Source organism: Meriones unguiculatus, chromosome 19 (assembly GCF_030254825.1).
Source record: "Meriones unguiculatus strain TT.TT164.6M chromosome 19, Bangor_MerUng_6.1, whole genome shotgun sequence".
Classification (NCBI taxonomy): domain Eukaryota; kingdom Metazoa; phylum Chordata; class Mammalia; order Rodentia; family Muridae; genus Meriones; species Meriones unguiculatus.
This window is the reverse complement of record NC_083366.1, coordinates 49,827,248-49,852,089: the sequence shown is the minus strand read 5'-3', so window position 1 is coordinate 49,852,089 and position 24,842 is coordinate 49,827,248. Positions and strand designations below refer to the sequence as shown.

At 47.2% G+C, this 24,842-nt stretch overlaps 1 protein-coding gene across 3 annotated transcripts in view; it reads left to right on the top strand.

The window, feature by feature from the left end:
• Slc22a23 (solute carrier family 22 member 23) overlaps positions 1–23,979 on the top strand; it is a 169,673-nt gene extending 145,694 nt beyond the window's left edge. Inside the window, exons 6-11 of one of the 3 annotated variants that reach the window (XM_060372461.1) lie at positions 3,928–4,030; positions 6,701–6,933; positions 8,636–8,668; positions 8,780–8,803; positions 9,729–9,852; positions 19,794–23,979. In XM_060372461.1, the coding sequence (XP_060228444.1) occupies positions 3,928–4,030; positions 6,701–6,933; positions 8,636–8,668; positions 8,780–8,803; positions 9,729–9,852; positions 19,794–20,151 (875 nt within the window). In that variant the 3' untranslated portion in view covers positions 20,152–23,979. Of the gene's footprint in view, positions 1–3,927; positions 4,031–6,700; positions 6,934–8,635; positions 8,669–8,779; positions 8,804–9,728; positions 9,853–19,793 lie in introns of those variants that run through there. The other 2 variants (XM_060372462.1, XM_060372463.1) reach the window with 2 other exon arrangements.
• The last annotated feature ends 863 nt before the right edge of the window (positions 23,980–24,842 follow it).

Genomic DNA, 24,842 nt, shown 5'->3' with positions numbered 1-24,842 from the left:
AGGCTGCCCAGGGTATGGTTCCATTGCCTTCTCTCTCTCTCTCTGCTGCCCTTGGAGAAATAGAGAGGGACCAGGACCTCTTCACTGCCTTCTGCATCCAGGGCTCAGAGAATGCACACCAGCCCTGCCATGTCCTCAGGCGTAGCATGTGCCAGGACTGCCCTCCATTGGTGCCTAAAACTATGGCTAGTGCCCAACTTTAGACAGGCTAGGTTTTCCATAAATACAGATCTACTATAAGGTTTAATTTACAATTTAGGCACAGGAAGAGACTAACAACAACTCATAACAAAACTAGAACAATTATGGTAAGACAATTTATGAATCTTTCTCTTCTGGAATTTCCCATTTAATATTTGTAGACAGGAGTTAGCCTTAGAGAGTTGAGACCTCCATACTCTGGGCAGCTTTTCTAAGGAGATTAAGAAGAAGCACAGAGCTGAGTATCTTCCCAGGCCAGGGGACCCTCACTGTTCCGACTTCGTGCACTGACCACAGTGGTCAAGGAAATACAGAACAGGGCTAAACACACCTGATTTGCCGGCATTAAGTCTGCCTGTGTCTCCGTTTGAAATTCTCTGACAGCACTGAGCCAAGAAGGCTGAGGCGCTCTGCTATGAGCTCTAGTGAAGCAACCAATGTCCTTGTCTTATCAGCTGCCTGGCACCTGTTTGCTTTCATTTCATAATGCAAGAAGTCTGTGGCAGCTCCTTCCTTTCCACCTGATAGTTAGCGAGACAAGGAAGCTCCTTATTTCCAGCGATCTCACAGGGTCTCAGCAGTTAGCTAATACTTCCTACAGTTTGGAACACATGGGTTTCAACCCAGAAGAACACACTTGAAGCTTCAGCAGTTTGATGTTGTAGATGATGGGCCAGCGCTATGAGAAACAGAGACCCTGACAAAACATCAATAGTGCAGGAAAAGTTAATTTAATTCCCTTTAGAATAATGCAATTACAGCTGTAGACTACAGTCAATTCTTAGACTGGGCTCTAGGGATTAATGTTATTAAAAAAAAAAAAAACAAAAAAAAACACAAAACCCTCAGGTCATAATGCAATTGCTATAGCTTCCTTAACATGTGATTTCATCCGCAGTAATACATTAGCAGTCACATAGGGACCACTTGGAAAAGAAACAACTTTAAACTCATATAAACTCATATTTGAATTTCTCTCTCAGAAGACCGCTGAGAGGGGGCGCTATGATAGCTGACTCCTGATGTGTTTGTAACAGTGAAAGTGCCCAGATCACTGGGTCTGAAACCATCTACCAATTGTGTCTCCACACTCTTTAACAAACACAGTCTTGCACTATGCAGCTGCAAAGCGTCTGTCACCAGAGACCCCCCCACACAGCTACAGTTCCTAGGCTTTTCACAGAGCACTGGAGCTGTCCTAGAGTGAGGTGCATTCTCTCGTGCTTGCGATGGTCTCATGTGCGTGAGTTGCACTGTCAGGTCTCTAGAAGGATGGCACACACCGTGATGGACAGTGCATAATAATGAGAAGACAGGTGGCTTGTGTTCTTCTAAAGTATACTTTTTACTGCCGTTTTAGAATGGCTTTCACATTTTTTAAGTGTTTCTGACACGGCAGTTTACTGTATGAGGTCAGCAGAAGCCTCACGCATCTCCTGTTTTTCACATCTCTGACTGTACCCAGAATCCACCTGGTATCATCCAGATTTCTGTGAGCCCTCTGTGATGTTTAACGATGACAGAATCTACCTGATGACATGATTCTCAGACTCTTATTTCCTGACCCGCTCATTAAGTGATTTGTAACTGTACTAGTTCTTTAATCACAGAGAAGGGCCATCAAGAAGTCAATTTAGCATGCTTTTGCTGAGACAAAATGGGTCAAGAGCCTTCTGGAGCTGAGAAGGCCTCTGGACAGGCAGCCAGCGTACCAGCCATGTTGACCCGTGCCAAGTTCTCATCCCACACTTAACTATGAGAAGGAAGAATGTTCTGGAAACTTACCGCATTCTCCTTCAGTCTGAGGAACAGTTTACTCTGCCTTTTCTATGTCCTGACTGGGGTGACAATTAGTCTAGAAATGTAATTAGAGCTAGGTATGATTGCAGATGCTCATAAGCCCGATAAAAGGAAAAAGAATTTATTTATTTTTTTCCTTCAAACTGTTATGGATGAGGTTTGTGACAAGATGAAATAGAAGGAGAGTTGAAACATCCAGGATAGGTGTGGCTGACCTGAAGCGTACTGCAGGAGGTGTAGCCTCAGGGGAGCAGGAGGCAACTGCCATCATGGCTCTTACATCTACGGTCTATTTCAGAACCTCCAGGAAACCAAAACTCACAAGGGCTCAACTCCCTTGTATGTAACGGTCTAGTGTATAGAGCCCACACACAGCCTGCTCTGCACTCTAGATAATCTCTGTGCCGTTCATGCCAGTGCTGTGGAAGAGGTTGTTGTGTTAAATGTTTAAGGACTAGTAACAAGAAATGAATTGTACATGTTCAGCCTGTATACAGTTTTTTTTTTTCAAATAATTTTGATGATCATTATTAAAATCCAAGGCATCAGAACCCAGACAAACAGAGAGGGCCATACGTGCCTCTAGGTTCTGAAGGTGTCCTCTGTCCCCATTGCCACAGACATTTTTAAATTGTTAAATGTTTTATCTTGGAACTATCTCATATATACAGGAAAGGTGAGACCGTAATAGCATTTTTTCTATACTCCTGAATCACTTTCCCCCATTGCTAAAGTCTGCTGTTACATTTGTCAAAACTAAAAAACTGGTCACAAGTGTTCACTAATAGTAACCAAGTGCCAGGCACTACTCAGTGTCCCCGCTCTTCCTATAATGCTCAAGGATCCTGTCCAGGCCTGCAGTTAGCCATCACCTCGGCACTGTTTTCCCCGTTTGACAGCTCTTTAGTCTTTCCTGTTTTCATGACCTTGACAGACTTAAGGGCACTGGCTCCTGGGACCTGGGAAGCAGCTTTCTGTTTTAGCGTCTAAGTAGGGGATAAGGACATGCCAGCTAGAAGGCAGAAGGGCCCAGAAGGCTGTGTGTGAGCATTGCTCTCAGGTACTAACCTTACAGCAACTTTTACCTGAGGTATTTCCCAAGCTCTGATCTTGCCTGTTAGATTGCCAAGCCAGCCCAGGGACTAGAGTGAATTCCCAGCTAGGTTGGGGTAACGCTGGAGCACGCTTAGACCATCAGAGCTACTATGAGTCTCCCAAGCGCTCCAGTCCCGTAGCTCCAGACTGTCACATCTCAAAGCCTAATGCATGTGTTCATTCTGTTCTAGGAATGGAACCGAGGGCTTCATGCCTCCTAAGCACAGGCTGTAGCACTGAACTGTACCCCATTCCCCAGAGAATTTCAACTGTGAACTGGAGCATGTACAAATGTGTGTGTGCGCACACAAACAGATGTGTTTTTATTTGCCTTTCAAAGATTTACATCCTCTAAGGACAGCTGTGTGTAGGTAGCTTCCATTCTAACGCCTTCTATCCCCCTAACGTTAATGTGCATATGAGCCTGTAGCTTTGCACGCCTCTGAGCTGTGAGTGACATAGGTGGATGAAGTTTCTAGCAGAAAGAAACTTCTGTGTGTGCGGGACCAAATTTAGACCTCGGTAACCTAGACTCCCACCATGGAGTGATGTGTCCTGGCAAAATGAATGGAGCTTGTCCGCCATCTGTGTGTGCTTTGCTGGAAAACATTCACTGACAGTGCGCTTTGTGCCCTTACCGTTGTGGGAAAATATGTCTGCTGAGTTAGTTTCATGAGCATATTTCCAGCCCAAGAGCCTAGATGTTTCCCTGGCTTAAAGGCAAATGGCTTTCTTCCTTTCACATGGTCCTGGATGGGGAAACCAAAGCTATGTTATAGCTGTGTCTGGAACCTCCTTTCCTGCTCACACCTGTGGGTCTGTCTCTTGCAGAACTAGAAAAAGAACTTTCACGGAGGCCCAAGAAGGTGTGCATCGTGAAGGTGGTGGGGACGCGGAACCTGTGGAAAAACATCGTGGTTCTATGTGTGAACTCGTAAGTCACAGGAAACGTGTAGTCAGATCCGGAGTGACCCTCCTCCTACCCCTAGATGAACTCTGAATCCCAACTGCCTTTGCCCTCCTGTCTTAACCTGTCTCTATGAAAGAGGCCTCAGAAGTATGCCTGGGCTGCCCATCTGTGTGTTTGAAAGATGACAGACCTCAGAGATACCTACCACTTCGCCAAGAAGCCTTGGGCAGTTGGCACTGAATATTGTCCTCAGCCCAGCAACCTGCCCCATGCCAGTGTCCTGCATAGTGCTAGAACTCCTAGGGCTTTGAGCATAGGGAAGCCAGGAAGCCTAGTGAGGTCCTGCACACGCCTATGTCCTCAGAACAATGCCCTCCCTCTCTCTGCATTTTATGAATGACTCTGATAGTCACCTTCATCCCAGTTCTAGGAAAGTCTGTAAAGGTGGCCACATGTTGTGCCTCTTAAAGAGACTGTGAGCCACAGGGCATGTAACTGCATGCCAGGAGAAGTTCCCAAGTCTGTGGGGTTCCTGGCACTGTCCAGGGAGAATGAAGTTGATCACACTGGGGCCTTGGACAGAGCCCCCACCTAGGCTCCAAAGGGCTGTTCTCCCTGCATTCCACCAGTCCAGGCCACCTAGCTACCAGTCCACCTGCTCAGAGGTCCCCACTCTGCAGAGGGCAGCTGCAGTTCCTGGCAAGATGCCTGAATGCAGAGCAGGAGCTCAGGCTTCCTCAAGAGGCCTCTCCATAGGGCTTCACCCCTGCCTGCTGGGGCCATGGCTTGTGTAGTTTCATGGTGCCCCAAGCCCAGGGCTGGGTGTGTAATTGGAAGCTCCTTCCGGTCTCACCTCATAGCTCCACCACCTTATTCCCCGCAACCACCAACTGCACAGAGTGGACCTTCGGTCAGAGTAGAGCTCATCTAGGAGATTAGCTCTCAGCAGGCATTGGAGGTCATGGGGAAGAGGGGCTTAGACTTTTTTCTTTTTTCAAGTAGGGGGGCCCGAGTCACAGCCTCCCATTCTTTATAGCTCTCCTGCTAGAACAGCTCTGTGAAATCAGAAATTCTGAAGGACCCAATTCAGCTTCACTTTTGAGGTACAAAAGGCTCCATTAGCCATCAACCGAAGAGCGGAAGATTAATCACAGTCAGATCCTACAGCACTTAACCAGCCCAAACACACAGAGGCGAGACCAGAAACCCTCAGGCCTCTCCTCCTTCCCAGCTCTGGCCCGGGTGGTCATCACACTGATGTCCATTCTCAGGAAAGTGCTAGCTAGCTAGTGTCATTAATATCGACAGAATGACTTTGCCCACTTTTATGTTGAAAAAAAAAAATCACAAAACCAGGCATAAATGAGATGAGTTTTCAGTACTGTGATTCTTGTGGGGGCAAAGGACGAACGTCCCTACTTTTGTAATCACCCATTGTAGCCAGAGTTCATTTTTCTCAGTACAAAAGGTGGAAGATCACTGAGAGATGGCCAGGAAGGAAGAAGCTCAGTGGGATCCCAGGAAACTGAAGCCCTTGAATCTATGGCTAGACTATAGAACAGTTATGCAGAAAAACTGAGCTTTCTACAGAGGATAGTGCAAGGGAATCACATTCAGCTGACAAAAGGTGGCTTCTCTCTGCAAGGGGTGGGGCCTGTTGCTGCTAACCTTGATGCTTCCTCAAGGTTGGAGGAAAAGAACTTAGCTTTCTGATAACCTCTACTCTTGCCTGATACGTCTAAAACAAAAAGGGGGAACTGTAGAGAGCTGCAGAATGCTATGCCTTAAAGATGGAGCTGGTTTCCGCCTTCCACCTTCCCGATGGTGAGTGCTCTCTGTCAGGAACAACTCCACATTTGGCTAAGGCCGAGGATCTGGCTTGCTTCCATGTATGTGGACCTATCTGCATTGCCCCCGTGGCATGCCTGGGTTGGCTACCCAGAGGCTATTTAAGCTGTGGGCTGGCTTTCCCCGGGGTCCGAGGATTGTTCAATGTTCCTGAATAAACTGCATTGAAAAAAAAAAAAAAAAACACAGAAAAAAAAAAAAAAAGAACTTAGCTTTCCCTACTGCAAGAGAGGGCAGTGGCAGGGGCAGGTATCTCCAAGATGGATGGGAATGGACAATGAATGGGCTCTCATGCACGCCAGGCATTTCATAAGGAGCTTGTCCTTGACAACCCTTCAGAGCCCTGGAAATACTTGTCTGAGCATCATCAGCCTCGTAGGAGATGTAGGAGATGGACCTAGTGTCTTCATTTGGCCTGGCTTCTGGCTTGTTTTTCCTTCTACCTTGGATGCGTAAGAGACAGTATGAGTGGATAGGTCGTTTTCTGGATGGATCCAAATTTTTCAGAGCCCCGAGTACTCAAAAAGGAAGCAGAAAGCCAGACAGGCAGTGTGACTCAGAGGTGGTCACTAACCCATCAAGATAGGCCCTGAATCTGCTGCTGGTCTAATGAGTGGGTATGACGACGCTCTTGTGCTGATGCGAGAGTAAATCAGACACAGAGGGCACCTTGTCCTACACCCTGGGTAAACAAAGGACCTCCCAGATGTTTCTTTGACATCTCTTTGCATTTAGCTCCCCTCACAGGTCCACGGCATGGTTTCCTCTCACGTGGAACATGCTTCCCTTATCTCAGAGCGTTCTGCCCACCCTCTCGGTGTGTGTGTGTGTGTATGTCTCCTGCAGGCTGACAGGCTACGGGATCCACCATTGCTTTGCCAGAAGCATGATGGGCCACGAGGTGAAGGTGCCACTCCTGGAGAACTTCTACGCTGACTATTACACCATGGCCAGCATCGCACTGGCCTCCTGTCTGGCCATGTGTGTGGTAGTCAGGTTCCTCGGGCGCAGGGGAGGGCTGCTGCTCTTTATGATCCTCACCGCCCTGGCCTCACTCCTGCAGCTTGGGCTCCTCAACTGTGAGTAGGCTGGAAAAGGAAGGCCAGGGAGGGATGCTGGGGAAGGGGAGCTGGCATAGAACCAGAGAACTTGGGGGCATGACAGCTTTCTGTTCCTGTAACAAAAAACCAAGATAATCACTTGAAGAGAAAAGGGTTGTTTGGTGTACAGATGTGGAGTTTTCATGTAGCCCATTTGAGCCTGTGGCAAGACGACATGACAGGAGCATATGGCAAAGGAATCCGCTCACTTCATGGAACATAGAAACAAAAGAAGAAAGGGACCTAGGGTCCCCTTTGAGGGTTTACCTCAAGTGTGTGAATTTGCTCCCGTGAGGCTCCACTTCATGAAGGTCTGCATCCTGGTACTGCCCTGGGTGGAGACCAAGCCTTTAACGTCTGTCCTTCGGAGCACTATAGTGGAAGGGCTAGAAGGGAAAAGTTTTCTGTGACCTGAGTGGTCATTCTAAAATGGACAGCCACAAGAACTTGCTCCAGGAAGGATGGAGTTTAAGTAGAACATCTTGTCCTCTGCCTCTGAGGACTGCTGGCTCTCCCATCCTCCTCTTACCCCCGGGCCTATGGCCCCAAATCATAACTCTCTGGCTGCATGCCCCAGCATGCCAAGCCCTATGTACCTGTAAACATGACTTCACTATGGGCAGAGTGTCTGTGTGCTTCTCACACAAACAGGACAAAGACATGTCTCCCTCTATGACAGCAGGGGGAGAATCTGAACAGTCTTATATGGGACATCGCCTTTCTGTTGTTGTTCCCAGTTTTATCACTTACCAGAGTATCCTTCTGTAAATGTTACACGTCACCTTAACACAAATTTCAAGAGTCCATTCAGTCCTCCAGAAAGCTTTGTATAGTCCTTATAAACAGTCACCTGTGTGCAAGAAATCCCCCTGCCTCCTCTCCACCATCCTGGAGCACCACTGGCATCTTCTCATGCTCAGACCCCTTCCCTGGGGCAGGCTCAAGGTACTGCTGGGAAATGGGTGCCATTGAAGAAAAAGCTGACCCCAGGTGCAGAGTGAGTTTACCTACTGTCCCTTGCACCACAGGCAGAAGAGCTGGTTTCAAATGCAAGTGGTTTCCTAATTTGGGCATATTCTTATGCATTCTGTACCTTGCTGGGCAATAACCAAAATGTATACATTCTTCTGTCCCCCTGGATGGACACTGCCTCGCTGCCCTTTCAGAAAGCTTCCGTCCAATTTACCCAGTTGGGACAGATGTAGCCCGGTACCTCAGCCCTCAGAGTGTCCCACTTGCCCTCTTTGGCACTGAACAAGAATGTCACAGGGATTCCAGGCAAAGGGAAAGTAGATGTGAGGATTAGAGTTTGGGGAAGCAGAAATGTAGCCTGACTGACCCTCTCACAGTGCCCAGTGCCCCTTTGCACAGACCAGGAGTATGGCTTGGATAACTTTCTATGCAGAGAGGCTCTTTAGATTTGCTTGGGTCCTCTCTGCAGGATTTTGCTGTCTCCCAGACTCTGTGGCCAACAGGACCATAGCCCTCCCTTCAAACAAAAAGGTCTTTGTTTAGTCCAGCGTGAATTCCACTGCCCCAGCAGCCAGACTTAAAAGGAAGTTCACTTAGAAACAAGTGAACTTGGGAACACTCCGGCAGACGCCCGTACCTAACAAGCCTTCTTCCTCTCTCCCGCTCTCATTACCCTGTGCGTGTGGGCATGCCCATTCCACGGTTCCAGTAATCGGCAAATACAGCCAGCATCCAGACTCAGGTGAGTCCCAGACACTTGTGCTTCCCTCTTTTATTTCGTTCACACAGCCGTCGTCACAAAGACTCACCAACTGGTTTCCATTTTTCTTTCTTGCACTCTCTGCCCTTCAAGAATTGCAGCTGAAGTTGGCCGTAGGTTGGACACTATAAGCATACATTTGTATTCTCTACCCCCATCATGTGCTAGAGAAAGCAACTCGTGTCTCCCTGTTTTTGTGCAGCTTGGCATGCATGCCTTCCCAGTCCCCTGATCCAGCACCCGTGCTGTTTGTCCTTGGACAGCAGCTAGTCGGGAGGAGAAGGCAGGAGGGTTTCGGCTTGGTCATCTGTGCTCTAGGGAGAGCTGTTATCGCCTCATGACTCGTGCAAGCTTTCTGCTCTCCAACTGGGGAACAGCAGAGGTGCTGCCCCATACCCCACGCTGCTATTGTACCTGCTTGGCCCAACCAAACCCATGCCACCAGTACCCATGGCAGGACTTGCACTCCATGCAACCCTGAGGGAAACTGAGCTGAAAGAGGCGCAGCTCCCTTGCATGCTAAAACACTGTGTGCAGTGCTGCCTGGAGCTAGCCAGGATCCAGTGCCACCTACAGGCACAGACATCGCTGAGCGCTTTCCCTCCCTCGGGGCCCATGAATTATTTCATTGGGGTCATGTGTGGTTTTGTACACTTAAATCAGCATTTACTCTGGATTGGGTGGGTCCAGGTTGCATTCTGGAGTCCAGGGCAGATAGTGTACCACTAAGATGGCAGCAGGGGCACCTTAGCCTGCCTTCTGCCTGGCATAGCTTCTGGCTGAGGAATTCCACAGGCCACTGTGAGCTCAGCATGCTTGGTGCCCAAGGTGCTTGCAGATGCCAACAGAAGAATGCAAAAGGGCTCCAGGCTCCTCAGCCGAGGGGACTGCCCACCCAGAGGCTACTCAATGCCCAACTCACTGCAAACTGGGATACCCAAGGTTACCCTACCCTTATCCTTATTCTAGTTCACCCCTTGCCTGGCTTCCATTCTCTTCCCTTCTCTCCTACCTCATGGTCCTTCTTTGGGTTCTCTTCCAGGGATGAGTGACAGCGTCAAGGACAAGTTCTCCATCGCCTTTTCCATCGTGGGCATGTTTGCATCCCACGCAGTGGGGAGCCTCAGTGTGTTCTTCTGTGCAGAGATCACCCCCACAGTGATAAGGTGGGTGATGGGATAATGTGCTGGGGGCCTTTTCCTCAGAACTCAAGACTGACCCTTGTCTAGAGAGGCCTGTGTGTAGGAACTGCCCTAAGCTCTGCCCCACCTTGGCTTCTAGACCAGGCTGTGGTGGTGTGCAGGGCATGTTGGCTGCCGGAGACGCGGTCCTGTGGGTCAGGTGGGAAAGTAACTCTAGGTCTCATCAAGACAGTTTACCAGGGGTACGGAGACAGAGAACTGTTTAAGGTCCAGGAAACATGTCAAGGAATAGAAAGGGGAGAGATAAGTAAATCATTCTTGCCAGTCTGAAGTCAAAATCAGCACTGTCCACAGAGAGACCTGGAGCAAGCAATTTCAAAAAAACAGGAAGCTAGGCGTACATCCTAGACTCTCAGTAGGCTGGAGTAGGAAGGTGGAAACTTCTAAGCCAGCATGGCCTACACAGAGAGACCCATCTCAACGAAAAGGTGAGGGCTCGGGATGTAATTTCAGTTGTTTGCCTATCATGCACAAAACCCTGGGTTCAGTCCCTAGCCCTCCATAATGGACATGGTGGTGCACCCTTGTAATCCAGCCCTTGGGAAGGGGAAGCAGAAGGCTCACAGAAGTCCAAGGTCCTAGGCTATAGAGAAAAAGTTAAAAAGATACAAAGTTAGATAGTACCATTTTTTTTCTTCCTGGCCTGGGAAGCCAATCACTAATCCAAAATTATATCAATGATTTAGTTAAGAAAAAAATCAAAGGGGCTGGAGAGATGGCTCAGTGCTTAAGGATACTGATTGTTCTTCCAGAAGACCCAGGTTCAATTCCCCACTCCCACATGGCAGCTCACAGCTGTCTGTAACTCCAGGATCTGACACCCTCACACAGATACATATGCAGGCAAAACACCAATGAACATTTAAAAAAAAAAAAAAGGAAATAAATAATTTTTAAAAAGAAAAGAAAAAAATCAAGGTAAGGTAGCCCAACCCCCAACCTGGCAGAAATTTGTCTGTCTCTCTTTACCTTCCTAAAAGGTCTTCAGTGTTTGTCTGTAAAGTGAAGTTATTATCCTGTGTGCTGGCCCATGAAGCACAGCATTAATCCCACTGTGATTGTAGTCTAATAGAAATTATAATACTTGAAAGAGCATCATCGCTTAACTGGGTCCCCTTTACTAGATAGCCTCTCCCTAACACAGGTTAAACATTCCCGAGCTGAAAATCTGACATCTAAAATGCTCCCATCCCCCAACGTGGTTTGTTCGTTTTGACATAGCAACAAATAATTCTACACCCTGAAATTCTGTGGCATGAATAAAAACTGTTTTAAATGTTGAATAAAAAATGACCTTCGAGTTCCACAAAGCATATAAGAGATGTAAACGAATCTATGTTTAGATTTGGATCCTCTCCCACTCCCAAGATATCTCAGGATGTATATGCAAATATTCCAAATTCAAAGGTGGAAAATCTAAAGCATTTTGAGTAAGAGACCCCACCATTTGTTACTTACTGAAGGGCTTGCTGCGCTTCATTTCACACTGAGCTCCTTATTGGAATATCATTAGCATTTCTAACGCACATGCTTTTTTGAAATTGTGAGTGTGGGCAGTTATTCAGCTGTGAGCTGAAACCCAGAAGTCAGTACGATGACACCTTTCAGAAGAACAAGCAGGCATTCCAGTTCAGATGGGACTCAGAGACACTAATTATTTTAGGCCCTCTGGTGCTGGGAGGGCTTGTGCGGCAGATAGACAGGTCTGTGGACTTCACTCCTTGCTGACAACAGGATTTTCTCATGACCTCATTTTGACTCATTCTCTTGAATTTTTACAACACAAGCCAAGGGTGCTGGTTATTGGTTCCTCTAATAAAACACCTAGTCATTGTATATTTAAGAAAAAAGCAATTAGGTATCTAGGAAGCCCTCCAGTTTCCTGCCTTCTGCGTGAGCTAAGGCCAGGTGGACCAGAAACTCCTTTTGTGCCTGCAGTTGCAAACCAATGAAGACACACAGCAACTTACTCTTTCCCCATCTAGTTAAATTCTCCCCTTTATGAAAGAATCCACAAAGACAATCTCCCAGCAAAAATGCAAGTCTCTACTGGTCCTGGGTTTCTGGTAATCACTGTCAGCCATTGCATGCCTTCCTGTGTTTCTCTGGGGAGGGTACCCCTTACCTCTGGCCTTTTTGTCTGTGCACTTAGCAAGCTAGTTTGAAAGAAATGTACTATCCTTTTCCTCTTTGATGCAAATTTGGAAAAAATTATTAGGGGATAGAAATTGATACATTCTAAAGTTCAGCTTGCCAAGATGACAAACCAGAAAAATATTTGGCCCTGGGTGATGTTTTGTACCTGGAGAGGATGAAAGGGAATTGAGTCCAGTCCCAAGCCAGGCTGGAAGAGTCTCTATGGGAACTCTTCCTACCCAAGGTTTACTCAGCTTTTTCTTACAAATATACTCATAAAGAACTCCACTGAGAGCCCTAGGATAAACATGCAGCTTCCCTACCCCCCACTCCACACGGAAAAAAGAAAACAACAGGATAACTGAGGGTGAGGTCCATGGGCTTCCTCTTTCTTATGAAAGTCTTGCCTTTTTCTGTAACACTATGTTGAAAAAAAAACTTTTGAAGTAAGAACAGCAGTGTCTTAGAGTTTCTGTTCCTGTGATGAAACACGTGAGTAAAAGCAAGTTAGGGAGGAAAGGGTTTATTTTGCTTTTGATTCCATATAGGTGTTCAACATCAAGGGAAGTCAGGACAGGGGCTCAAACAGGGCTGGAATCTGGAGGCAGAAGCTAATGCAGAGGCCATGGATGGGTGCTGCTTAATGACTCATGGCTCATGGCTTGCTCAGTCTGCTTTTTTGTAGAATTCAGGGCCACCAGGCCCAGGGATAAAACACCCACAATGGGCTAAGCCCTCTTCCTTCAGTCACTAATTAAGAAAATGCCCTACAGGCTTTCCTACAGTCTAATCTTATGGAGGTATTTTCTCAATTGGGGTTTCCCTCCTCTCAGATAGCTCTAGCTTATTTTAGCACATTGACATGAAATTAGCCAACACAAACAGCAAAAATTAAGGTGCCAGGGAACAAGAGACTGGACATATGCAAGGATATGTTTTCAACACAAATTCACGATAATCTGTTTTCTTGTGGATGGTCAGCAATAGTTCTCAACCTGTGGGTCACAGCCCCTCTGGGGATCCCATATCGGATATCCTGAATATCAGATATTTACCTTACAATTCGAAACAGCAGCAAAATTACAGTTATGGAGCAGCAATGAAATAATTTTATGGTTGGGGTCACCACAACATGAGGAACTATATGAAAGGGTCGCAGTATTAGGAAGGTTGAGAACCACCAGACTAGAGTGGACCTTGTCTCATCAAATTTTGTTCAGCCTGTAACAGGGCACCACTTAGCCTCAGTCCACTGATGTTTACCCCTAGCCAGGCAGCAGCTTCCAAGATTCATGCCCTAGGCTTTAGGCATTAGTTGAGTAGAAGATGGGCCAGGAAAGACAGGTTTCCATCCTTCTTTCCTTCCCAATGTCTCTCCTTGTCTTGGGCAGAAGTGACTCATGCATTCTAGGGTGATCTAGAACTAGCCAGTTGCTTTTTCCATGGTAGGTCATCTTTCCTCGTCAGCTAGCTGGAAGCTGAAGGTCGGAGCTCCTGCAGCCTGCACTGACTTCCCCATGACAGTGGGACAAGGGAAGAGAAACGGCAGGTGCTTGTGACCCTGACAAGCTGGCCTCATGGTCTGCATGACTCCTCATCAGTTTGTGGAGCCTGGGCCATGGACTGTCTGTCCTCGCCCATGTATGACCCCAGTTCCTCTGTCCACTAACTACAGCTTGCCTGCTGCTCAGGTGGCCCCATTCCCTTACCGTAGTGCAGATCCTTTGCATCGGACTGGCCTTGAGACCTTCCCCCTCAGAGCAAGGTCCCCATGTCTGCCTTCTGCCCTAATGTTGCCTCAAGACAAGGCAACGCGGGGAGAAGAATTTGCTGAGCATCCACCAATGGACAGCTTTTGTTTATAGAAATGACGCACCTGAGTGTAGCTCAGTGGTACAGGTGTACTGAGCATGGACACAATCCTGGGTTCAATTCCTAACACCCACATCCAACAAACTGCATTCTGGACATGTATAGTTCTTACCCTTGGCCCGTAAATACAGCGAAGACTTACGGACACAGCATGCGCATCGTGCTCGCTATTATGAATAATAGTAAGTGGTGTAGAATATGCAGAAGGTGTGTATGTTCCATGCACCACCCTAGCATTTTCTATAAGGCACCTATAAGGGGGCATCTGAAGACCTGGGGGTCCCGACCCCAACAGATACCAAGGAAGAACTGTACATGTTACTCAGCAAGTTGCAGTTCGTGTTACTGTTCATACATACTGTTCACGGATAGTTTTGCTAGTTCTTCATTGCCGTGCAAATGACTACAACTTTGTGCATCCTTAACGTCACAGAAATGCAGTCAAAAAATAGCTAAGAAACGTAAAAGAGGAAGTGAGACATAGGGAGGGGGCGTGTTCTTGTTTACATGCATGTTGGTGATTCACGTGTATTTCTGATTCACACTTTGCTTTTCCCAGTAAGTCCTCCTGTAGGCAGTGGTTGTAGAGGTTGTTCCCCAAGGTAAACCCAGCCGGTGGGCAGTAAAGATGTTATGCTACTAAGAAACAAGGTTCTCTTTCGGCTAGCGAAGCCTCCCTGGTGTACAAACATGGGCTTAGGCTGCCCTCTAGTGAACTCTCAGCACAACAGGAAGTACCTGTGACTGATCCGCCTTTTGCAGGGAAATGAACAAAGCTCTTACCACTAAGCATGTAAAGGTCACGAGAGACTTTAAAAGACAACAAACAAAACCAAAAATGGCATGCCATCTTCTTTTTTAAAAAAATTGTCTGTAATAATATTAAACCCAAGGAATCGCTGATAGTGAAACAGAAAAGTATTTTCATAGAAAAAAAAAAGTGAAGGCGTACAACTGTTTCAGACGTTAACAACAGGACATGTGGGGGAGATGAATCACTAGCTGATGCCATACAGAAATCCTAGCATCATTTATGTGCACCTAGATGTTCAGCATTATTCACTTATGTGGTCTCTTGATGCAATCAAGAGACAGTAATTGAAACCCGGAGTGCTGCTGTGTAGCCCAGGTTGGCCTTGAACTCACTGTCCTCATACCTCAGCCTCCAGAGTGCTGGGATTACAGGGCATGCCACCACATGTGGCAAACTTATTTTTATAAGTAGAAATGCTTTGTTATAACATGTAACACAAACCCACAACAGAATCATTTCGCATCCAAGAGTATTATGTATTGCATGTCATTCTATGCGCTGTCCTTTAATCTGACTGACAGTACAGTAGGTCGGCTACATCCGCTTCACTACAATCATGTAGGAATGGGTTGTGCCATGATATCTGTGACAGCAGCAGCTATAATATCCCCGGGGATATGAATGTTCCCCTTCACTGTAATCCTACGAGACCACTTCTGTGAATGCAGTTTGCCCCTGGCTGGAGCATTATGTATCACAACTGGATTCTCTATTACATATGTATATGAACATACTGAGGATGACATACATATATCTACAATTTAAGTCAGCTGTAAATTGAATATATTTCACTATTACTTATTACTATGGCATACTGCTTTGATATTGTTCCCTCGGTGTCGTGTGAGAGTTGCCTGGGGCTTAGCAGCCTCACACACTCCCTGTGTAGAGAACTGTATTCTGCTTTCCTGCATGACAGCTATAATGGACAAAGTTCAGCAAGAGAAAGCAGAAACCAGAGAAATACAATCTTATCAATGGTCCCAATCAAACAGGGCCCTGACATCTGATAAACCGCTCATGTCCTCTGAGACTTGCCAAAGGGGCCATTTTTACCAGAAATTCTGAATGGCTACTTAGGTATTCATATTATTCACTTGACAAATGGGCCCGGTCTCACTGCTCTCTGCTCCATGCCTATGAGTGTGTTAATCTTCCTGCCTAGAAAGTCAGCATGATCCATGGGCATCCAGTATGTATTACATGCAAACTGTGGGACGGCTGATATTCCAGGTCATCATCCTTGTCCTTGAAGGGTTCGTGGAGGATCGAGAGCAACAGGCTTATCATGAGCCCATGTTGGCAGAAAGATGCCAGTGTCTTTAGAAGGTGGTCTAGAACACTGCTTGGGAAAAGGGGTGTTACCTGGACAGCACCAAGAACAAGCCTGTCCCTCATCAGTGCACCCCTTCCTGGGCCAGCAGTATGTGTTTCTATGTGGCTCTCGAAGTGCTCACTTGGTGAAGAATAGTCTCATACCAAGTACTGAGGACATGACAGTCTGGATGAGAGGTTCAGTAGCTAAGGCTACTATTTATCTCTGCATAACAAATACTTACATTCTAGGACCTATCTATCGGTCAGTGGTCTGGGCAGTATCCTTGCTCCAAGCTTCATGACCTGTAGTCCTCTGAGGCAGGATTCGCCATCAGGCTCAGCAATCATTGGTAGGATCCAGTTCCTCATGGCTTTCAGAATGTTCACTTGGGGCCAGCTCATTTCCTGCCGTTTATGCTCCCAACTACACAGGTGCTTGTTTAGTCATAGCCAGAGTCTGTGCACCTGTTCATGGAAGGGACATCTCATTAGCTTTGCAAGAATTTATTGGCAATTACCTATTTCTTCCAGCCCACACATAAGGCAAAGGTTAAGAATCCTGGAAGGTGAGAACCATCTTCTTACTATTCTGACACAATAGCAAGTAATGCCCAAGGACCAGCTGGCCAGGTCTTACACAGCTGCCGAGAGAATACTAGGAAACTCAGATTGAGCAGGATTTGGTCTTGCCCTTGACTATCTCTCAAGGGCAGGCACACTCAGACATGTATGCTGAGGATATAACCTCCCACAGGGAGGACTCAGGGAAAGCCTGGAGTACCTCCACAGCTTACATAGCCTGGCTTCCACAGAGCTCACAGGGGAGTCCCAAGAAAGACAACAGGAGCCACGTGTACTGTGCCTGGGATGCAGTGAGAACATCAAATCATGTCCCCTACATCAACACAGAATTGGTCTGAGGGCCTTGTTCTTCATAGAGCGACTGAGAGGACCCTAAGCAGCCATGGGTGACATGGAGAGGGAGTACAGTCTCTGGGCTGCTTTGAAGAGGATGTGAGGCTGGTGGCTGCCTCACAGATGGTGAGGCAATGGGATCTGTACCAGCAGGCCTTGGCTCCACAGCTAGAACAGCTTGGGAATTAACAGCTTTAGTGCCATGTACTTGACATAGGATTCATCCAGTTAGAGTTATAGTTTACTTATAGTCACTCCTTGATAATAGACCACTTCCATCTCTTCCCTAAAAATACCCTCCTGTCCCTTTACAGTTTCTACCCTCACACCTAGCCCCAGGTAATCACTGCCCTCCTTTCTGTTTCTCTAGATCAGCGGTTCTGAGATTTCACATAAATGGAATTGTGCAATCAGCATGATGTTTTTCATGGTGTAACATGTCAGCGTTTCATGCCTTTAATGGCTAAGTGGTATCCCATTTCATATGGATAGGCCACATTTTATTTCTCACCCACCAGTTGATAGACATTTGGATTGTCCCCAGTGCTATAAGGCATAAACATTTGCTTGGAAATTTTGTCTGTGAAGATGTTTTTAAGTGTTTCCTACATGGAATTGCTGGTTATATAAAAATGTATGTTTCATTTTAAGAGAATGTGGACCTGTTTTCCATCCTGCTACCAGGAGGCCATCTGAGAACTCCAGCCCCTCTAAGTTCTGGCCAGCATCTTGTTCTGTCCTCCATTCCTGGCTTCCTTGCTGGGGTAAAGTGGCCTCTCACTGTAGTTTTGACTTGCAAAACATTGTACATCAACTCAAGCTTCTCCCTCTCTAAGCGTTTGCAGTGTGTGTCATCTGTGTGTGTGTGTGTATATGTGTGTGTATGTGTGTAGTGCAATGCCTGTTGACACCTTTTCCTCCATTTTTCAAGCCAAGTTGAGTCCTATCTATATTATGGACATATATCCTTTGTCAGAGGCAAGCTTTGCAAGCATTTCTCCCAGACTGTGTAGTTTCTACTTTTTACTTATGTGTCTTCTGATGGGTTAAAAAATTATTTTTATTAAGTCCACCTGCTCAGCTTCCATGCTGTGGCTTCATTTATAAGAAATCTCTGGTGACCTGAGGTTACAATGATCTTCCCCGATGTTTTCTGGGAGTCGGTTCATTCTGTGTGGCAAGGAGACTCTGCCTTCATTCTTTTGCACAGACTACCCTACTGTGCCAACATAGCTTGTCACACAGTTGCTCTTTGCCCCATAGTGTGTGCCTTTGTCAAAATCCATTGACTGTATGTGTAAAACCCCGTTTCTGGACCCTCACTGTTCCATGGGTTTGCCTGTCAGTGCCACCACACAATTGACACAGCTTCTAAGTTTCACAGTTGGGGACAGTAAGTCTTCCTACATTCCTGTCTCCCAATCCCTTCCTGACTATTTCAGGTCCTTTGCATTACCATGTGGATTTTCAGGGAAGTGTATTTTCTGCTGAGATTTTCATAGGGATTGTGAAGAATCCGTAGCTCAATTCAGAAAGACCCGCCATCTTCACAAGTTTGAGTCTTCCGATCCATTTGCTTTTAACTTCTTAAACTTTCCATCAACAACACTGTACTTTTCAGCATGCAAGCTTCGCATTTGCTTTCTTGGGAACATTTTAATTTCATTTCTGAATCTGATGTTAATATACAGACAGGGAGCAGACTTCTGTGTTGAACTTTTAGTACTTTGTAGGGTAGTGTATCTTAGTACTTTGTAGGATAATCTTTTTTCATTTGGGAACAAATGACAGTACCAAAAATAAATAAATAAAACTAGATAGATAAATTGTTCAAGAGCTGCCTCTCAGCAGCAGCTGGCATGTCCCTTTCAGCAGTTTGCACTCTGTGTTTGAGAACAAGGTCCTTTGCTGGAGGGGTGCATTAATCTTGAGTGGCTCCTTTGTAAGATTCCTCCTGTTCCCCACTGCCCTTGCAGATGGGCAGGCAACTGTATTCCTCCTGATGGAGATAAGACCACCTCAGTCTGTCCCTTGAGCCTAGGGACTGGAGACCAGCAGTCTCCTTGCCCCTTACCTAGGCAGTGTTCTCACCCCAGCACTGTATCACTTTCTTAGTACCTACAGAGCACCTTAGTCCCAGGAAGGTTTTTAGTCAAAGTAAAGAAGTTGGAGCCATGGAAGGAGGGGTCTTAAAGTGTCACATACCTGCTAACCTCTCTGGGATTCTTGAGGGTTCCTCACTTGGCAGAGGAAGAGAGGTAAATGACTCCCACTCTGGCTTTGGCAGGGTTGCGGGAATCCAGATACAGCTAAGGTGAAGGTGGCTTGGGACGTCACAGCTGTGGGATATACCAGGTGGTAGCAACTAGAGTGGAGCCCAGCACAGAGGCAAAACTTACTTGGTGCCTTAATCCATTTTCTGTTGTAGCAATAATTTATAAAGATTGTGGTTTAGTCAAAGGTTCAAGGTAAAGGGCTGTACGTGGTGAAAATCCTAGATAATGGGGACTGCAGAATCCAAAGGTAGTTAAGGATGGCATGTGGCGACACAGTAAATATACTAGCTTAGGCTTCTCCTCTCTACCTAAAGGCTTTAGATTGCGTTAAATTGCCATCATCAGGGCCACAACCACATTCAATACTAATTATTCTCAAAGGCCCCACATCTGAATCCCACCAACATTTGAATTTGAGGATTAGATTTCTAATACCGGAAGTTTGTGGGACATATCATATCTAAACCAGAGCAGTCCTACGGGTTTACCCTAATAGCCCCTACTGTCCCACTCCCCCCTCCTTGTACCAAACCCCATATGCTCCATTTAAGCCTATGCTCTCTCTCTCCTTGCAGGTGTGGTGGGCTGGGGCTGGTGCTGGCCAGCGCAGGCTTTGGCATGCTGACAGCGCCCATTATTGAGCTGCACAACCAGAAAGGCTACTTCCTGCACCACATCATCTTCGCCTGCTGCACGCTCATCTGCATCATTTGCATCCTCCTGCTGCCAGAGAGCAGGGACCAGAACCTGCCCGAGAACATCGCCAATGGGGAACACTACACGAGGCAGCCCTTGCTGCCACACAAGAAGGGAGAACAGCCATTGCTGCTCACCAACGCTGAGCTCAAGGACTACTCGGGCTTGCACGATGTGGCTGCAGTGGGTGATGGGCTGCCAGAGGGGGCCACTGCCAATGGCATGAAGTCCATGTAGCTTGCTGGGCCACACCGCCATTCCACCAGTCCCCTGGGGTGTGAAGGGCTGGGGAAAGTTTGCACACAGGTTTACAGACCAGAGAGAAGATGTGTGGCTGGGGGAGGAGTCCAACTCTGCTGCTGACTCCACTCAACGGGGAAACCTCCAACTGGTGTGGGGCAATGAATTCTGTCTTTCCAGATATCCGAGGAACAGATCTGAACAGCCAGATGCTTTGGAAATAACCCTCTGAAAGACTTTCTTTTCTGCCATTAAATGTTTATATTTATTTTGGTCATTTTTACGAGAAGCACTTTATTCCCTTCCCTCTCACTGATCATGAAGCAGCATCTCCTTCAGGAGTGAGGCAGGGTCACTCTGAGGAAGTCCCTGTAAGTGACCAATGCAGTGGCCAGTCCCCTCCCTGGAGGCGACACTCAACTTCCTTCTCCACTCAAGAAGACAGAGGTCATCTGTAGGCCAGGACCCCTACCTCCAGGCTCGCTGCCATGGACAGTTGTGCCTCTCAAGTGGAGCATCCTTGGGACTACATTTTAGACAGAAGAATATGTACATGAATTGGGTTTGTTTGTTTGTTTTTCTAGAGTCTTTATATTTTAAAGTTGGGTTCTTTCCTTTCTGTTTGTTAGGTAGTTTCCATCCCCTGTGTTGGGAAAGCAGCCCCCAAGTGTCAGAAGAGCCAGCTTAATATTTCTTTCCTTCAGGATCATCCTTTTGTACTTGATCTGGAAGTTTTTGTGGGGAAACTTCCATACTTCACCAGAAATCCTACATGATGAGAAAGCACCAGTTTCCTGACGCCGGATTTGCTTAGTTAAGTCCACAGTAGGTGTCCTGTTGAGGTTGGAGACATGTTTGTTTCTGCTAAGAAGCTTTCCCAGACTGAACTCCAGCAGCAAAGGTCCCTCTTCCCCAGTCAGCTTTGTTGCCAGCACTACTTGAAAATGTGGCCACTCTCAGAACTCCAAACATCAGGAAAATAACTGAAAAAGACAACTAGGGCAAATCCCAGGAGGGAGCCTTGCTCTCCCACACAAGGCCGCCACCCACATCTCCAGCACACACCATAGAGAGCTCCAGCTTGGATGGCTGTCACTCTGACATCACAACAGTGCCCACAGCACCTGGAGGCGGTCCACCTCATGTCTTCCTCAATGGCTTCCTGCCTGTCACTCACTCAGCACAAAGGGGCCTTGGGCAAGAGTGCAGGCTGCTCATAGGTGAGTCCATGTGGCCTCTAGTCCCCTGAAAGCAGCAAGAAGTGAGAGAAAGCAATAACTCACCAAAGCTCAACTCCCATCCTGTGCCAGCCTCCCAGGATCTCCCTTATCTGTATCCCTCATCTTGCCCAGACAGCAGGGCACCAGGGCTGCTAAGAAACCAGCCTCTGGACCTCTGGCAGCAAGCAGCTCAGGCACCAGCTTCTCTGTGTATCGTGGCTTCTTCTCAACCACCTGCCTTGCCTCTTGCCATGTGTCTCTACCACGTGTTCTTCCAGGGAAATCACGGTCTCGAGCCTATGTAGGCAACTAAGTGACTTCCAAGTGACAGTTGCTAGAATTCAAAGGCCAGAAAAGGGTTGAGTTTATCCCCTTCTAGCTCCTTGTCTGGTTTGTTTTTTGCAGTCTCACCTGCTTCTCTTCCACATCCAATAGATACATCAGCAGAAGCCAGCTGCCTTGATCAAGACCTCATGAGGGTAGTGACGCAATATCCAGCCATGTTTCTGGCAGCTGGCTTATGTTCTCTTTGATGCCTGGGGTCCTGAGTGCTTTGTTTGAGGACCAGTGTCTAAGGGAGAGGCTGTGTGGCCAGTCCCTGATACCTGCTCCAAGTCCAACTTACCTTCACCCTCCCTGGTGTCTTAGTCACCTGTCTTCCATGCCTTGGTGTTAGTACACATCCTCTTTCCAAAGCCTCTCTACATCTGTGCAGCCTTTGCGTGCCAAACTTGTAAGTTACCTTTCACCTTTCACCTTTCCCAGGGTGCCCGCTACCAAGTCACCTGGCAGCGACCTCTTGTTAATGAGACATATAGTTGAGAGTAGTATCACACTGGTTGTGCTGGCCTTCTTAAACATGGAAGCCACAGACAGAGTACTGCAGGAATCACTAGGGAAATAGTGTCAAGGTATAGCACTTCTAAACTTCTTTTCAAGGACCTCAAATGGCAATGGTAAAAAACACTGGGCCAACGCTGCAGCAACCGGAGGCAAGGCAATCAACCCGACAGGGATGAGCAGAGAAGCTGCCAGTGAGGCAGGGACCAGGGGATAACCAAGCAGAGGAAGTTCAGGAGGCCAAGTGCTGGCAGTGTCCTGCCCTTCCCGTGGCAGCCTCAGAGGAAGGCTAAGCAGTTCAGTTCCTGTTTCGGTGCACAGATAACTGAAGCTGCTAGAACACCTTCAGAAAAGGAAGCCACAACAGGAAAGCTTGCTTGTAGGCAAGCCTGCTGCGTGGTCTGACCAAGTGAGAATGGGAGCAGGACACCCAGGCCTCAGACACTCTGGCCTAGCTTCATGAGAAGACAGCCGCAGCCCAACTCCCTGGCACCAAGCTGCCATCCCTAAACCCAGTCCTGTGCTCCCGGTGGGTCGATGCTTCTCAGGCACTGGCCCTTTCTGTTGGGCCCCTCCCTCCCTGGGGAACATCAGAAGGTATGTAATCCTACTCTCCACCCATCCCTGCACCTGTTTGGGCTGGATAAGTTCTTCGTTCTGCTCTTTATTAAGTCAAATATTATGAAATATCTAATTATTAGCACCCAAGACAAATAGGAAAAAAGGTTTAGATGTTTTTGTGTTTTGAGACTAGAATCACCTGCACCTGGAGGACAGGGCTGGTAAATGGGTTTGGCCACAAAACGGAAAGCAAGCAAAACCAGACCTCGTTAAGGGGAGTATCACACCGGTCATGACTACTTCCCAGAGCCAAACGAGAAGTCCCTGAACTGGAAGTGCCATTCAAAGAATCCCATGACCATCACACACCCAGGCTGTGGGTGCCACATGGGTTGAGGGAGGCCCACACTTCAACTCCTCCTTGTCCCGAAGGACACCACCTCACTCTAATGTATTGTGTGTGTTTTGGAGAAGCAGTCAGTACGCTGTGTTGTGTCCAGTGAGGGCCGCTTCCCTACCTCTGTCCTTCCTGCAACCCGACCATGCGTGCTTCTCCTCTAAGAGCCGCATGACTGTACATGTCGATGGGGGCGGTACCCGTTCACAGCACAAGTTCATGTTGCGCTCTGAACTGTCAATTCACAGCTGCGTGTCTGCATGGTGTCGCATCTGTTGTACCTTTGGGGAAAATTTGTATGTAAATGTACAGAAATAAAAAATGTTGCCCCATGAACAGATTTCCTCTGGAATGTCTTCCCTACCTCACCTGATGGTATCCACAAAGGGCATCTCACTACCACTGAGGACGAGTAACAAATCCTCCATGCTGAGCAGACCTCCCTGGGTCACTCCTTTCAAGGCTTCTCCTGTAAGCGGCCTTCACTTGCCCGGGGGCCTTGTGGCATCTCATTCTGCTTTACGAATCCTAGTCATAAAAGGTAGTCAGAGGCTGAGATCGGATTAAGCCTAAATGTTTATGTAGTGTCGTTCTCAAACCATCTGAGAACTCGGCACATTTAAGAGAAATTTTTTTTTCTCATTTATGTTCTGCTAATCCGTGGCCTGAGGATTCCTAGAGAGGTCAAGGAATGACTATCTACACTGTGATTCTGTGAGGAAAGACTGATAACCCAAAACTCTCTTCTCTAATGTAGTATTTTTTAACAAGAAAACAATATTTCTTTAATAAAGCATTTATACCAAACTCTTCTCTCCATAGCTGCTTTTGTGTCACTAACTACTCTGTCCTAAGGAGCTATCCCCTGGGCCTTCCACACTGTACAACACAGGCTGGTGCCTCAGACGTTGGCATGGAAGGTATGCAGGAGGCGGCCCCTCAAGCCACAGGCACCACTACTTCTAAATGCCCTATTCCTGCCCCTGCCTGACTCAGTGCAGAACCCTTGGAACTGTGCAAAACAATTATAGGACCTGAACTGTCAACTCAAGAGGGTCTAGGGGGACCCCAAAAATTAGAAAGCTCTTTGTCAATGGTGGTCACCTTTTGTCAAAACATGGTTCTCAACACATGAACCTCAGGTGGAAAAAAAACCCACAATTAGAGCCCAAGTAGTAGACAGGAAAATGCAAAGGATTAAAAATGGCCAAAGGGCAGGTACTAGGGAGAAAGGGGAGAGGGAAAGCAAAGGTAGCTGAAGGGGAAAGAGGCCTGCGGCACTGGTGTCCATAAAAACTAAAGCTAAGGCCAAAACTGACACCTGCCACAGCCTTTACTCTTGGTGGAGCCTTTCTTCACACTTAACACAACAAGGGATCACTGCCATTTCACAGATGGAAAGAACAGAGCCAAAAAACCTAGACTCCACCGAGACCACAAATCTAGAAAGCTGCAGTTAGGTTCTAATGTAGCTTAAACACAGTAAGGTGTCCAGGAAGAGGCTTACAGAGAACTCAGGGAAAGCACACAGACACCATCAGTTCACAAGATGGAAGCCTCAGGCCCTGCCACACGAGCCTAAAGCATTTCCACAGCAGCTGTTAGCTCTCACTGGGAATTACATATGAAGCAGCGACTGACTTAAACTGTCCGATTACACTTTCTCTAGC